The 13,147-nt window shown below is 39.8% G+C and overlaps 1 protein-coding gene across 1 annotated transcript in view; it reads left to right on the forward strand.

Moving 5' to 3' along the window:
• Positions 1-13,147, forward strand: part of PPP4R1 (protein phosphatase 4 regulatory subunit 1) — a 64,483-nt gene that overhangs the window by 15,529 nt on the left and 35,807 nt on the right. The window contains exons 3-4 of the mRNA XM_080611389.1: positions 144-279; positions 9,640-9,746. Coding sequence (XP_080467515.1) covers positions 144-279; positions 9,640-9,746 — 243 coding nt within the window. The remainder of the gene's footprint in view (positions 1-143; positions 280-9,639; positions 9,747-13,147) is intronic.

The raw sequence follows: 13,147 nt of genomic DNA on the forward strand, positions 1-13,147 counted from the left end.
GGTGTTTAGGAAAGCTGGGGGGAATGCAGTTAGTAAATATGTTTTCAATTGGACTTTGCCTAGACTATTTCAGACCAACAACAGACATCATTTTAGTGTTAAACTACTGTGATTATAAGGAATATTTCTGATGTCTCTGATAGTTGGTGTGGATGACTACAGCTCAGAGTCTGATGTGATTATTATACCTTCAGCCCTGGACTTTGTCTCACAAGATGAAATGTTGACGCCTTTGGGAAGACTGGACAAGTACGCTGCAAGTGAGAACATATTTAACAGGTATGCTTTTTAAATGTCCTGTCTGGCTAACGGTATGCAAACTATGCATCTGATTCAACTCTGACAAGCCAATTTACATGAGATACAAGTAATTAAAGAAAACCCAACAACTTTACAATACTCTTCAGTTTCCACTCCTTCTGTTTGCTGATACTCCTACTTAGAGAGAGCAAGATAGTAATGATAACAGAAAAATATTTGCTTACCTTCTCAGTAACTGTAGCTCAGGATTCCTTGAACTTTTTTATTAATTGGACCACATTCTTTTATTTTTTTTTTGGTGGATGCTTATATTCCTGTTGACACAGGACTAGAAGATAAGTGAACTGTACCTGTAACTCTGTGTGGAAAGTCACTTTAAGAAAACACTTCATGAAAGGTCAGGAGAGGATAATGAAGAGCACTCCATATTGCCTGAGGAGCCCAAGAAGTATTCTGCAATATGATCCTTATCCATAGTTTAGTTTGAGTATTGCTGCTTCTGGGTACTGAAAGTGAACTTGCCCAGTTAATACTGTGGTCTGCATTTCTCCCTTTTTGTTTCTGTAATGCCACTGAGCTAGTTGCTTAACTTAAAAGCACAGGTAATTGTAGCATACGTCGGATAGGAACATGTACCCCATCCGTTATACACAGACACTCTGCAATGGAATGGAGAAACTAAACACCAGCATTTTAGTTGTAACTGTAAACAGCTACAAGATCATAGAAATGTATGAAATATGTTAAGGTTGAGGTTTTCTGGTATTTTATTTTAGCGTAGTTTTGCTCGGGCTCTAAGTAAATCTTTAATAAAGCATGTTTGCTCTTATGTTGAATTCTTAATTCAGTGGTATGCAAAAGATAAGTCTCTGATCAACCACCCTGTAGGTTAGCCTCTTTTGTTTTTTATGGCCTGAGTTCTGTAAGGGTTTAGCCGTGTGCTTAACTTGAGTCATATGAAGTGTACTTAGAATTCCATACTACATGTATGAACGTACCCCTGTTTGGGAGGTTTTCATTCTGACTGAAGCTAACAATTATAGAATGGCTTCTTTTATTATAATCTGCAAAAACCTGTATGCATAAATCAGTTCTGAAATGTTTTATTTTAAAGTTTTCTGTTTTCCTGAAATCCAAAGTTTGTTGTATTTTACAATCTGAGATGACACCAGCAATTTGCTAACCAGGAGAGAATTCTTGTATGTTTGACTTCATGGGGAGGGAGGGAAGAGCAGCTTTAGGGCTATAGGTGACAATTCTGTAATAAAAGCCAGCAGGGAGGAGAACAAAATCAGAAACTCAAGTTCTGTCACCTGAATTTTAAACAAGAGTGGTCCTAATGTTTTACTTGCTCATTTAAGAAAAAACTGTCTCTGAGTCTCTCAGTATAGATTGCATGGAGTGTTGAGGAATGCTTAAGCTTGAAATGTTTTTGATGACGCTGTCCAGCTTTACGTATCCTGTACTTGCCTGTGCTTTACTACAGGGGAAGATGGGGGGAGAAACTATGGTTTGATTTTTGCTGATATAAACACATTGTTTAATCCCGGATTTCTTTGGAGGCCTACTGTGTTATGTAGCATAGAAAATAAAGGAAATGGTATATGATAACCATTAGTGATATAACTGTGAATAGCAATTATATCACTCTAATTGACAGTAACTATTGTGAGCAGTTTATGATGACTCAGCATTAGTCAGTCCCAGGATTAGTTGGGGAGATTTTTGCTAGACACATGAACTGGAGCATTTTATAGGGAAAAGATATGGATAAACAACTTTGCTAATATGGTATAATCATATCCAATTACATATGTGTAGTTTATTTTATGATTGAGTTGTTAATGTTTTGGTTGCTCTGTGACCTTGAACCTGCATTAGCGTGGAAGCTTCAAACTATAGATGTCCAAATCCTTGAAACATAATCATATGGCTCTGGGATGCTGGTTTAGCTAACACAAGATGCCTCCCCTGTTCAGGCTGTACTGAGAAAGAGCACCATTTTACCTGACGTATTTTTTCAAAGATACACAGTGTGGGGCACAGCTTTTAGCTGCCTTTTTTTTTTTTTTTTGAGGTAGATGAGCATGGCTCCCAGCTTTCCCCTTAGAGAAGAATCTGTAAGAAGTATCTCTTCCTGGAGATTACTATTCTGTAAACTTAAACGGGGAAAGTTCAGGTTAGATATAAGGAAGAAATTCTTTACTGTGAGGGTGGTGAGGCACTGGAATGGGTTGCCCAAAGAAGTTGTGAATGCTCCATCCCTGGTGGTGTTCAAGGCCAGGTTGGAAGGAGCCGTGGGTGACATGGTTTAGTGTGAGGTGTCCCTGCCCATGGCAGGGGGTTTGGAACTAGATGATTAAGGCCCTGACTATTCTAAGATTGAGCCTGAGTAAACTAGGGTAAGATTTTTTTCTTTTTTTTTTTTTTCCCATGGCAGGGGGGTTGGAACTAGATGATCTCAAGGTCCTTTCCAACCGTAACTATGATTCTATGATTCTATGAATTTACTTTTAGTGTTTAGTTTTTTGCCTTTTTTTTCTTTTCTTCCTCCTCATAATGTATCTTTTAAGGTATTGTTTCTCTTTGCATTTGTTTTTAGTGTAATTTTCTGCCTGGTATGTCATCTGCATATGTATCGTATTTGCAGTGTGTGACTTTTAACAATTACTACAAAAGCTTAGTCTCCTTTAAGAAGATTCCTGGAGCAGTCATGATTTCTCAGCTGTGATGTGACTGAAGGCCAAAGCCAGTTGCTCTGAGATGGAAATTAATCTATATCCCCATCCTAAAAAAATTTAACAGCTCAGACTTGGAACTTGCAAATAGGAATTGCTTCTTCATTTAAATATGTATGAATTTTGACATGGTGAACTGAAGGGAGTGAGGTATGGAATTCTTTAACAGCTTCCCAAATGATGGAAGGATTTGCTGTGTGACAGTTTTTGGCATGTTATGGTCTACATCCTCACTGTGTTAAGTGTGGCTGATCAACACCACAGATGTCTTAGGCTACGAGAATGAAGAGGAGCTTGACAAATATTACAATAAACCCCTCTTTGTAGAATTGTGGAATGATTTGGGTTGAAAGAAATCTTTAAAGGTCACCTAATCCGACTCCCCTGCCATGTGCAGGGACACCTTCCACTCGGCTAGGTTGCTCAAAGCCCCGTCTGACCTGGTCTCGAACATTGGCAGGGATGGGGCATCCACAGCTTCCCTGGGCAAGCTTCTCTGTCAGTGTTTCACCACCCTCACAGTAAAGAACTTCTTCCTATAACTAATCTAAAACTACCTTCTTTCAGTTTAAAGTGATTCCCCCTTGTCCTGTCACTACTTGTAAACAGGTTCCTCTCCAGCTTTCTTGTAGGCCCCCTTTATGTACTGGAAAGCTGCTATATGGTCTCCCCCAAGCCTTCTCCAGGCTGAACAAGCCCAGCTCTCTCAGCCTGTCTGGTATCTGAAATCTAAGGCAAATGGAATCCTTTTTATAGTTTTATTAATAAAGAGCCTTCAAACCAGATTTGAGAAGTATTTCTAGCATATGCTTTAATAATCCAATATCAGATTGCATCAAGAGTAGATGCTGAGAAGAAAGTCAAGACCTGTAACAAGGTCTCCTTGTGTCTGGTACCACTGGTATGTGTGTGCATGTATGCTTGGATGAGGATTCCCTTTTGCTGTTTGCTTTAAAAGCCAATTGCTGATGCAGATTGCGGCATAGCTTTTGTGTCTTCTCATTTTAAAAATTCTTTATTGGTTTTACTAAGCTTTATTAATGTTAACTTGCTTCCATTTCTCATTAAGAAGGCTCAGAAGTATAAAATGCTCACCATTTGATCTGTTCAAATAGTGAGAGAGTTCTTGAAACACAGGCCCTTCCTTTTGATCAGCTTACTTTGTGGGAATTGTTGTTGCCCTTTCTTTTCAAACCAAAGCAGATCTTGAAAGCAGACTCTCAGTCATCACTATGATCAGTCTTGGCTATAAAGACTCTGTCTACAGATCAAAGTAGGTATTTTTAGGCTATGCATTTGTCATGCTTCTTTGTGTTCTAAAGTACTTACTTGCTTTTCCTTGGGTGAATACCTGGTGTCTTTTGAAATAGTTTAACTCCAAAATACTTGTAGAGCAGCACTCAGCAGTAACTGAGGATATGTTGGGTCCCAAAGAGGGATTAAGTGTAGGTGTGTGTAGTCATGTACAGCTTATCAGTAGCACTTTTCACTGTTGACAGTGTAAGTGAAGATTTGGCCTGAAGCATTCTGGGTAACTTGTCTCTTTTGGCTAAAAGATATGCTTCTGACTTTATGGCACAGAGATGGTTTCCGGTTTGGTTGGTAGAAGGTAACCTTCTGGCTTCTGGACTCCAGATGGAAAAGATTAACATCAGAAAGAGGGCAATGTGTGACAATGAATTATTTTAATGTGGTTCTGATTCCTGACTGCAGCAGTCACAATATAAGCCTTGGTTTTACATGTCTGTCATTCTGGAAAACAGGTTAGACGTTTTTAGAATGTATGTATTCTGTTTCATTAACTGAGAAATAAATTTCTTTCCAAGGAATTAAGGGCAATAATAAATTTGTAGATATATCAGGGCTAAGCCATAAGCCTTTCCAGTTCTCCACTTCCACTTTGTCAAGAATGTGATTTTATTACATATTTGAAAATTAGGGCTTGCATGCAGGATATAACCCCACTAAAACAGAAGAATGCTGTTTTGAATGCGTATCAATAACCTCTCTAAGTTAGTAGTTGGCGGGTTGCTGAGAATCTTATCAAGACCTTCTTGAAGAGTTAGAAATTACATGGCCTTATTTTCGTTTAGATGTGATCAGATTATAACCAACAAGTTAATGGAGAACTTGGTTTCACACAGCTGTAGGGCTTTTTTTTTTCTCTCCACTCACTTGCCTTCTGTTTGTACAGCCTAGCTCAGTGTAAACATTCCCTCTCTGGGACATTTGTTGAGTACTGACAATAAGGGATGCCATACCCATGCCAAAGCCATGCGGGTGAAACTACAGTGGCATTTATTCTGATTAGGATATTTCTCATCATAGTAAGATGAATTAGGTTACGTCTCCTATCTCTAACCTCTGATTTCATGTTTCAGTCTTCGAGCCCACTATATGTAGAATCATAGAATAGTTAGGGTTGGAAAGGACCTTAAGATCACCTAGTTCCAACACCCCTGCCATGGGCAGGGACACCTCACACTAAACCATGCCACTCAAGGCCTCATCCAGCCTGGCCTTGAACACTGCCAGGAATGAAGCATTCACAACCTCCCTGGGCAACCCATTCCAGTGCCTCACCACCCACACAGTAAAGAATTTCTTCCTTATATCCAATCTAAACTTCCTCTGTTTAAGTTTGAACCCATTACCCCTTGTCCTATCACTACAGTCCCTAGTGAAGAGTCCCTCTCCAGCATCCCTATAGGCCTCCTTCAGATGCTGGAAGGCTGCTATGAGGTCTCCATGCAGCCTTCTCTTCTCCAGGCTGAACAGCCCCAACTTTCTCAACCTGTCTTCATACAGGAGGTGCTCCAGTCCCCTGATCATCCTCGTGACCCTCCTCTGGACTTGTTCCAACAGTTCCATGTCCTTTTTATGTTGAGGACACCAAAACTGCACACAATACTCCAAATGAGGTCTCACAAGAGCAGAGTAGAGGGGCAGGATCACCTCCTTCAACTTGCTGGTCACTCCCAGTATTGATTCCAAATAAGGGCAAAGGATTGTATAAAAGGAATTTGAATGAGCCAAGCAAAGACATTTATAGCTCCTCTCAGAGTGTATATGGTCACAAATCCTAATTCATGTGCATACAGAGTCTTCAGAGTATCTGTCCCCTGCGTGTGGGCATAAGGGCAGGGTGTTAGTAATCTGTTCCCTTTCATCCTGCTGCTAAATGCAGGGACGTGTGCCTGTAAGATATGCTGTCAGATTTTCTACCACTGGACAAGCTCTCCCCATGTGTGCTCATGAAAATGTGAACTTTGCTAATTATCCTCCACTTTGGCACATAATAGCTAAAGCACTATTGCATGCTACAAAGCATGTTGCATGCTACATTCCACCCTTTGACCTCTGTCCTTTTGGTCTGTAAGCTATTTAATGGATAAATAGATGCATTGCTGCTTGTGTGGAAGTTGTATACCAGAGACATGTATGGTGAATAAATAATTTCCTTAGAGAGTTCGCAGCTGTAGGGTCACTGATTTGAAGTGTCACTTGCCAGAGCACCTAGAAAAAAAAGTCTCTTTGGACTTGGAGGGGGAATCAGATCTGACTGAATGAACAAAGATACAATTCTGTTAGTTGCTGCAATGAAGACAACTCTGCTGGCAGTGAGAATGTGTAAAGGTAGACATTCTTAGTGGAGCTTGGTATCTCATTAGAAGCAAGCACTGCACAAACCCAAGCCAGTGGCAAGAAGGAAACAACAAGAAACTATTAATCCTAGCCCAAGATTGTGCCCTGATAACCAAGAGCAATGTATAGTACAAGAGTGTATGCCATTGAAATAATTTTTATTATCATCATTAATGTTCGTGGAGTCATTTCTGTCACATATGTACTTGAAAGAGTCTGATTTCCTGTTAGAATGTGGTTTATGGGGACATGTTGTTATCCCTAGAAGAAAACTGCTCCTCTTCCTTTTGACTGTCACAGGAGGTATCTGCTTGCCTCTTGAACATGAAGCATGTCCACCTGTTTTGTCGGTCTGTGTTTATAGCAGACAGGTCGTCCTTCAGAGCTCACTTACAATTTTATGAATGCTCACCTGGTACTCATCTGGCCAGCTGCTGGGCAGCCTTGCCTTATGCTGTGCTACTATGGATTGATAGTTCATTGCAGTTGTCTGTTGCAGGCTTTTTGTAGCTCAACCACCAATGCTTGCATGAGAAGAAAGATCAGACTGCTAGACAGCGCACTGTGCACCTTTGCTTACTCTCTGCTGTCCTTAAGCAGAGCATACTAAAGTGTGAGTTTGTAGGGCTCAAGTCATTGTGCATTATTTGCTAGACACTAGCTCTCAGACTGTGGCAAATGTGAGGTAGGTTTAGCTCTGTGTCCTATTTTTGTGTCTTGGAGGCACAAGAAGAATTTTGGCAGCTTGCTGGCTATAGTGGCAGAACTAGGTCAGAGCCTGTAATGCTTGGAAGACATGAGTGGACATCATGTCCCACGACACTGGATGGATGGAGTTAAGAGATTACCCTGTTATTACTGGCTGCCTACCCAGTTAAGTTTTGCCAGTTTGCCATGTTGCCTTTTGTTGTAAAGCTTTTTAATGGAAGCTGCTAAGTGTGAAAGTAGGTCCATTGATTCCTTTACAAGCAAAAGAGGGTAATAGTACCAGAGTGCAGGTGGAAGCCATCTTCTACTTAGTCTAGGGGAAGAGTTGAATGGCCCTTTTTAGCTTTGAGTGGATTTAATAAATAAGTCCTATCTACTTCAGGTTAGGATTTGTGTTTTCATCTCTTCTTGAGCAGAAGATTTGTGACCTTCAGCTTACAGGGTGGCTACTTCTTCATAACCATCTGGCCAACTCATAGGAGCTAGCAAAAACTTACTGTGGGATCCAGCTGCCACAGTTCAGGATACTGCTAACAAAGCTCTATGAGGAGATGAAAGCCTGCTCAAAGCTCACAGCATAGTAGAGAGCCATTCCATAGGCCACAGGAACCAAATGGGGTGTAGTGCCGTTTAGTGTGCTTCCTTACTTGCCGAGACCAACTCAGTGAGTCATTTGACTTGTCTCTCACTTCCCAAGGTTATGTTTGACACATGCATCCAGACAGGCTGGTTTGTGAAATACGCTTGGTCTGTTCATTTCTTTTCAGAGGTGTCCAGCCCTTTAAAAGACCAGGTCAACTGCTTTTAGGTTAGTGTGTCACATAGTCTATTTCCCTCCATTAGGATTTTGGTAGCTGAACTTCCAATTGCATATCAAGGTCTCTGCTGAGAGATGTTGCGTGTTTACGAAGCTGAAAAGAGTGAGGGAGAGGAAATTTGTTAAGGTGAATGAGTTTTGCAGTTTGTTTTCTCACAGAATTTTGTTCAACTGTAATGTCAAAACAGTTTAGTTCAAGATACTTTTGTAAGGGGCCAAAGTGAAGCATTTAAATTATTGATACTTCCATTTTCTCAAACTGAATATCTGCGTAGCTTTGGAAATTCATGAACACCTACTGCATTTCTCCAGTTGCATGGAATTGCAAAGCTCTTGGGCTTCCCCTGTACACTAGGAATGTAACCATCTGTTTCTTACCAGTTTGTGACCATTGCTGATGTTCAGTGTTTGTAGTGACCATGATCAAGTTTAGCTGTGCTTCTGCTCTTGTTTAGGGCATTGCTGTCTGTCAACAAACATTGCTTATGTCTAGGCTACCTCCTAACATTTCCATCAGTCAGTTCTGGAAATAATGTTGCACTTGACCCTTGCTGCTTCAGCATTTTAATAAATTGTTCTGGGGCAGTGCAGGAGCTAGGAGCATGTTGGACACTGTTCCTTGGCCCATGCCACTGCTAGGATAATCCTGCTAGCTCTCTGAACTCATGTTCAACCCATGCTGTCCAAAGGGGGGGGGGAAGAGTTATGCTGTTACAGGCTGTTGTTGAAGAGAAAGGTTGATAGCCACACTTTGCCAGCTGCATTGTTTAAAAAGTTAGCGTTTAGGGCTGTGTAGGTAACTGACAGGTATGACTTTGTAACATAGGCTGCAACAGAACCTTGTGGGACAAAACCCCAACTTTGTCACTGACAAGTTAATCCTTAGAAAATTATTGATTCTGACTTGTTTAATATTTTCTTAATGTTTCATTGTCTACTTTGCATAATGTATGTCCCAGGCATAGTACGTTTTATTTTCACAGTGGTCCAGATAGCATTTGCATGAAGTTTAGTTTCTAAACATCTCTATCAGTATGGAAATCTTCAGATTGAGTGCTCATGCTTTCCTAAAATAAGTTCTTAATTCTTTTTGAAATTGACAATAGTAGTGTTGTCTGACCTCATAAGGAGCAAGTTGGGGAATTCAGAGGTGAGGGTGGAAGGCTGACACTGACTTCCTAACATTCAGTGTCTATTTGCCCTCTTGCCAGATGTTTACTCTTTTTTATGTTTGTGGCTGGTTTTTCTTACCCTTGTAAGCGAAAGGGGTACTTTTAATGTTACATTTAAAGTTAACAGTTCTTTAGGGTTATCATCAGAATAATTCGCCAAGCAGAACTAACAGTTAAAAGTGAATCTGTAAAATTTTACTGTTTAGTTTAAGAAACTTGTATGATTGCACAACTTTTTGTTTTTGGCTGTATTTCTGGACACAAATAATACTAATTTTTAATCTTTCTCATAAACTAGGCAAATGGTGGCTCGAAGTTTGCTGGACACTTTGAAGGAAGTCAGTGATGATGAGAGAGATTGTATTGCTGTGTTGGAGAGAATCAGCAGATTAGCTGATGATTCAGGTAGGTAGCACTAAACATTTTACTGGTTTAATGAGGGAGAGTCAGAATTGCTGAACCTGTGTTCAGCACAGGACCAATATGTTCTTTCTCGTCTTTGATGTTCAAACTAGGCTTCTGCAAATGCAATAAAATACTGTAGAATTTCATTTTGGTAAATCATCCCCCCAGAGATGACTTTTTCCTTACTATTTTTCTCAAGAGAATTAAGCCCCTTCAAAATGTAGGATTACGACTTTCCATCAGTACGTTTTTTAATAACTAATTATATATTTCAGCTACCTAGCAGATCTACATAATTATTTTAGGTTTGTAAAAATTTCCTGTCTTGAAAAGAATCTTACAAAACATCTGTGCAAAACTTCTATTAGTTTTGATAGAATTTAAATGCTGAAGTTGTTCTCTTGATCCCTTTCGAGTGACCAGGTGGGAAGGTCAGAGAGGCGGCAGAAGTTGGTGATAAGATGCAGATACAAGCAGTGAGTGGAAGGGTTCTGTAGATATAGAAAGGCTTTTGCTTGTGAGTATATTGAGACTACTGGGTGCTTGCAATAAAAGGCAAAAGCAGGAGGAGAAAAATAAGAAAAAAAAATAAAATGAGTGTTTAAAAAGTGCTGCGGGAGTGGGTGAAGGGAAAAATAATGTGGACAGAGCTGCAAAAAAATTCCAGGTTGAAGATGCTCCAGAAAGAATTAAGGATTTGATTTCAACATAGCTGATACAGTTTAAGCACCTGAAGGAAGAAGGAAGGCTTCAGCAGCAAAACATCACAGAAGATCAGAAGTTCATTTTTTTTGTCATTGTAGAAGTGCTGTGGAGAGAAGTTTGTATCAAATCTTGTACGAGAAAAAACATTTCTTCAGTTTAATGTCTGGTAGTTTTTCTCCCTTCTGGGACTGCAGAACGTAATGCTTTCCAAGAGTAAAAAAGTATTCTGCTGATTTCTGTTCTTCTGTCATTATTGTCTTCGTTTATGTTCTGGGTTCAGCTGTAGCAGTCATATATGTGCTGCTACAGCTGCTGCTGCAGCTGAACCCAGGACAATTTAAAACACTAATTTTTCTTTTCTGAGGGAATGTCCTTGTTTAGCCAGGAAAAATAGCCTATTGTAAGCGGTACACAATTGTATTGAGTATCTCTCCAAGGATTCTTTAAGAGGAAAAATGGTCACTATTCATTTAGGATTAAATGTGTCTTTAATTGACAACAGTGGCGTGCTACTGTTTCTAGAGTGCTTTCTTAGCAGAGCTCTGCTTCAAAATCTGTATATGTTAATGGTTTTGAGCATCAGAAACTTTTTGAAGCTTTATTTCAAGTTTGGAAAATAGGACAGCTGTGTCCCTGGGGGGAAATGGCCTTGTGAAGCAATTTTGTAGCCGTAGGCTTTTCGTTGGTGACCAAGTGTGTCAAATTGAAGTTTGCTTGGGTAGAAATGTAATGGAAGCCAAGAGTTGAGCTGAAATCCATTTGTTTCCTTTAACAGGGGTGGAGTATATTTTTAGTCAGGGTTGATACTTTCTCAGTGTCAGTAAAAGCAGCATTTCAGGCTTTTCCTGCATTGTAGAAGTTGTCTCAGATCTGCCAAACTAGTAGCACTGGATTCTGCAGCTGCCCCACAAATTAAGTTTCTGTAAACTTAACTGTGAGTCTTGTGCCTCGAGCAGTTGTGGTATTTGTCTTAGCCTGTTTCTGTAAGACAGGTCATTAGAATATCCTTGTGTCTTAAACCATGTGAAAATTCGTTAGGGAACTACATCTGCTTTGTACACTAATACATATGCTTGACTATTATTCAAACTACAGCACAGTTGATTTTGTTTGGTTTTTTTGAGGGGGAGGGTATTGGGGTTTGGGATTTTTGGTTAAGGTTGCTATTACTAGGCTTGGTTTTAATTTTTCTCTTATCTGATGCTTTTTACCATTCATGATACTTTTTTCTGACCTGTTCTGTAAAGCAAACAAAAAACAAATCAAAACAACAAAACAACTGAATTTGGAATAAGAAAACATCTGTTTTGACTTGCTTGGTTAGAGCCAGATACCTGTGTGGTCATCCTGGAGTCCAGTCATCATGTTTAAATTCATAAATAAATAATCATAAATTCACAGAATGGTTTGGGTTGGAAGGAACCTTAAAGCTCATGTACTTCCAACCTCCTGTCATGGCAGGGACACCTTCCACTAGACCAGGTTGCTTAAAGCCTCATCCAGCCTGGCCTTGAGCACTCCCAGGGATGGCGCAGCCACAGCTTCTGTGGGCAAATACAAACTGCTGGGAAGTCAAACTAAACTATGTACTGGTCGTCTTGTTTCTAATAGGTGATATTCATTAGTCTCACACAATACCCATTCTCTCTGTGCTACTGCTGCTGTTATCTAAAATACAAGTACAGCAGTGAACTAGAAATAAGCAGTCCTTTGTCCTGCAACTTCAGAAGTCCTGTAGTTGGGCTGATGTCATTCAGACATGGTCTTTGCTTGAAAAAGAAACATGTTTAGGTCATTTTAGGGTTTGGATTGGTTGTTTTGTGTTCGTATTGAGTTGGGTTTTTTTTTAGCTGCTGTTTTTGTTCAATTGTTGTTTGGTGTTGGGGTTTTTTTGTTAAATAAGCTGTGGCTACAACGAGACAGTCATTTCTGAGTTTGAGAGCAAGAGAGTTTCAAAACAGTAATTCCTATTATTGTTTATACGCTGCAGTAACACTTTTAGAAAGCTACATGTCCTCTCTGTTGCACTAAACACTGCATTAATGTGAAATAAAAATTAATCTTTACTAGAAAAAGATCTGTGTCCAAATACATGATCACAGGAGGGGAGGTACAAAAAACCATGAGACTATGGCTTGGTATGATTGACATGGAACTTCACATACCAACTGGCTAGCCAAGACCTTACATTCTTACATTTTTTGAGACATGATGGCAAAGGAAAATACCAGCTCTAAAGCTGCTTTTAAAAAAACTGTTGACAAAAAATGCTCAAACAAACAGCTTTTGGTGGAAACTCGTGGAGTCTTTGAATAGTGTCTTATTAATATGGCTAATTTATGAAGGTTTCTTTTGGGGAGAAGAACTGAGTGTTGCCTATACTTGAAAGAATGCTAAGTGATGCTTTAATATCTGTGAACAGTCAGTGTGCAGGTTGCAGGTGGACACACAGTTGTAGTGAAACATATTTTGTGAAAGACAGTTCTGACTACCACTGTGTAACTGCACATACAAATTATATAAAGTGGGTCTTCTCCTGACAGGGCAGTTTGGACTCTTTCTAATGAATTAGGTCCAGGTTACATGTGGGTTTGCACCCTTCAGATCACTAGTATGTTTCTGCTGTGGAAAAAATACCCACTTAAGGTGATACTGGAAATGAGTTGCTCCAGGTGTTGATGGAACACAGGAATTGC

This window comes from Psittacula echo (genome assembly GCF_963264785.1).
Source record: "Psittacula echo genome assembly, chromosome: 2".
Lineage (NCBI taxonomy): Eukaryota > Metazoa > Chordata > Aves > Psittaciformes > Psittacidae > Psittacula > Psittacula echo.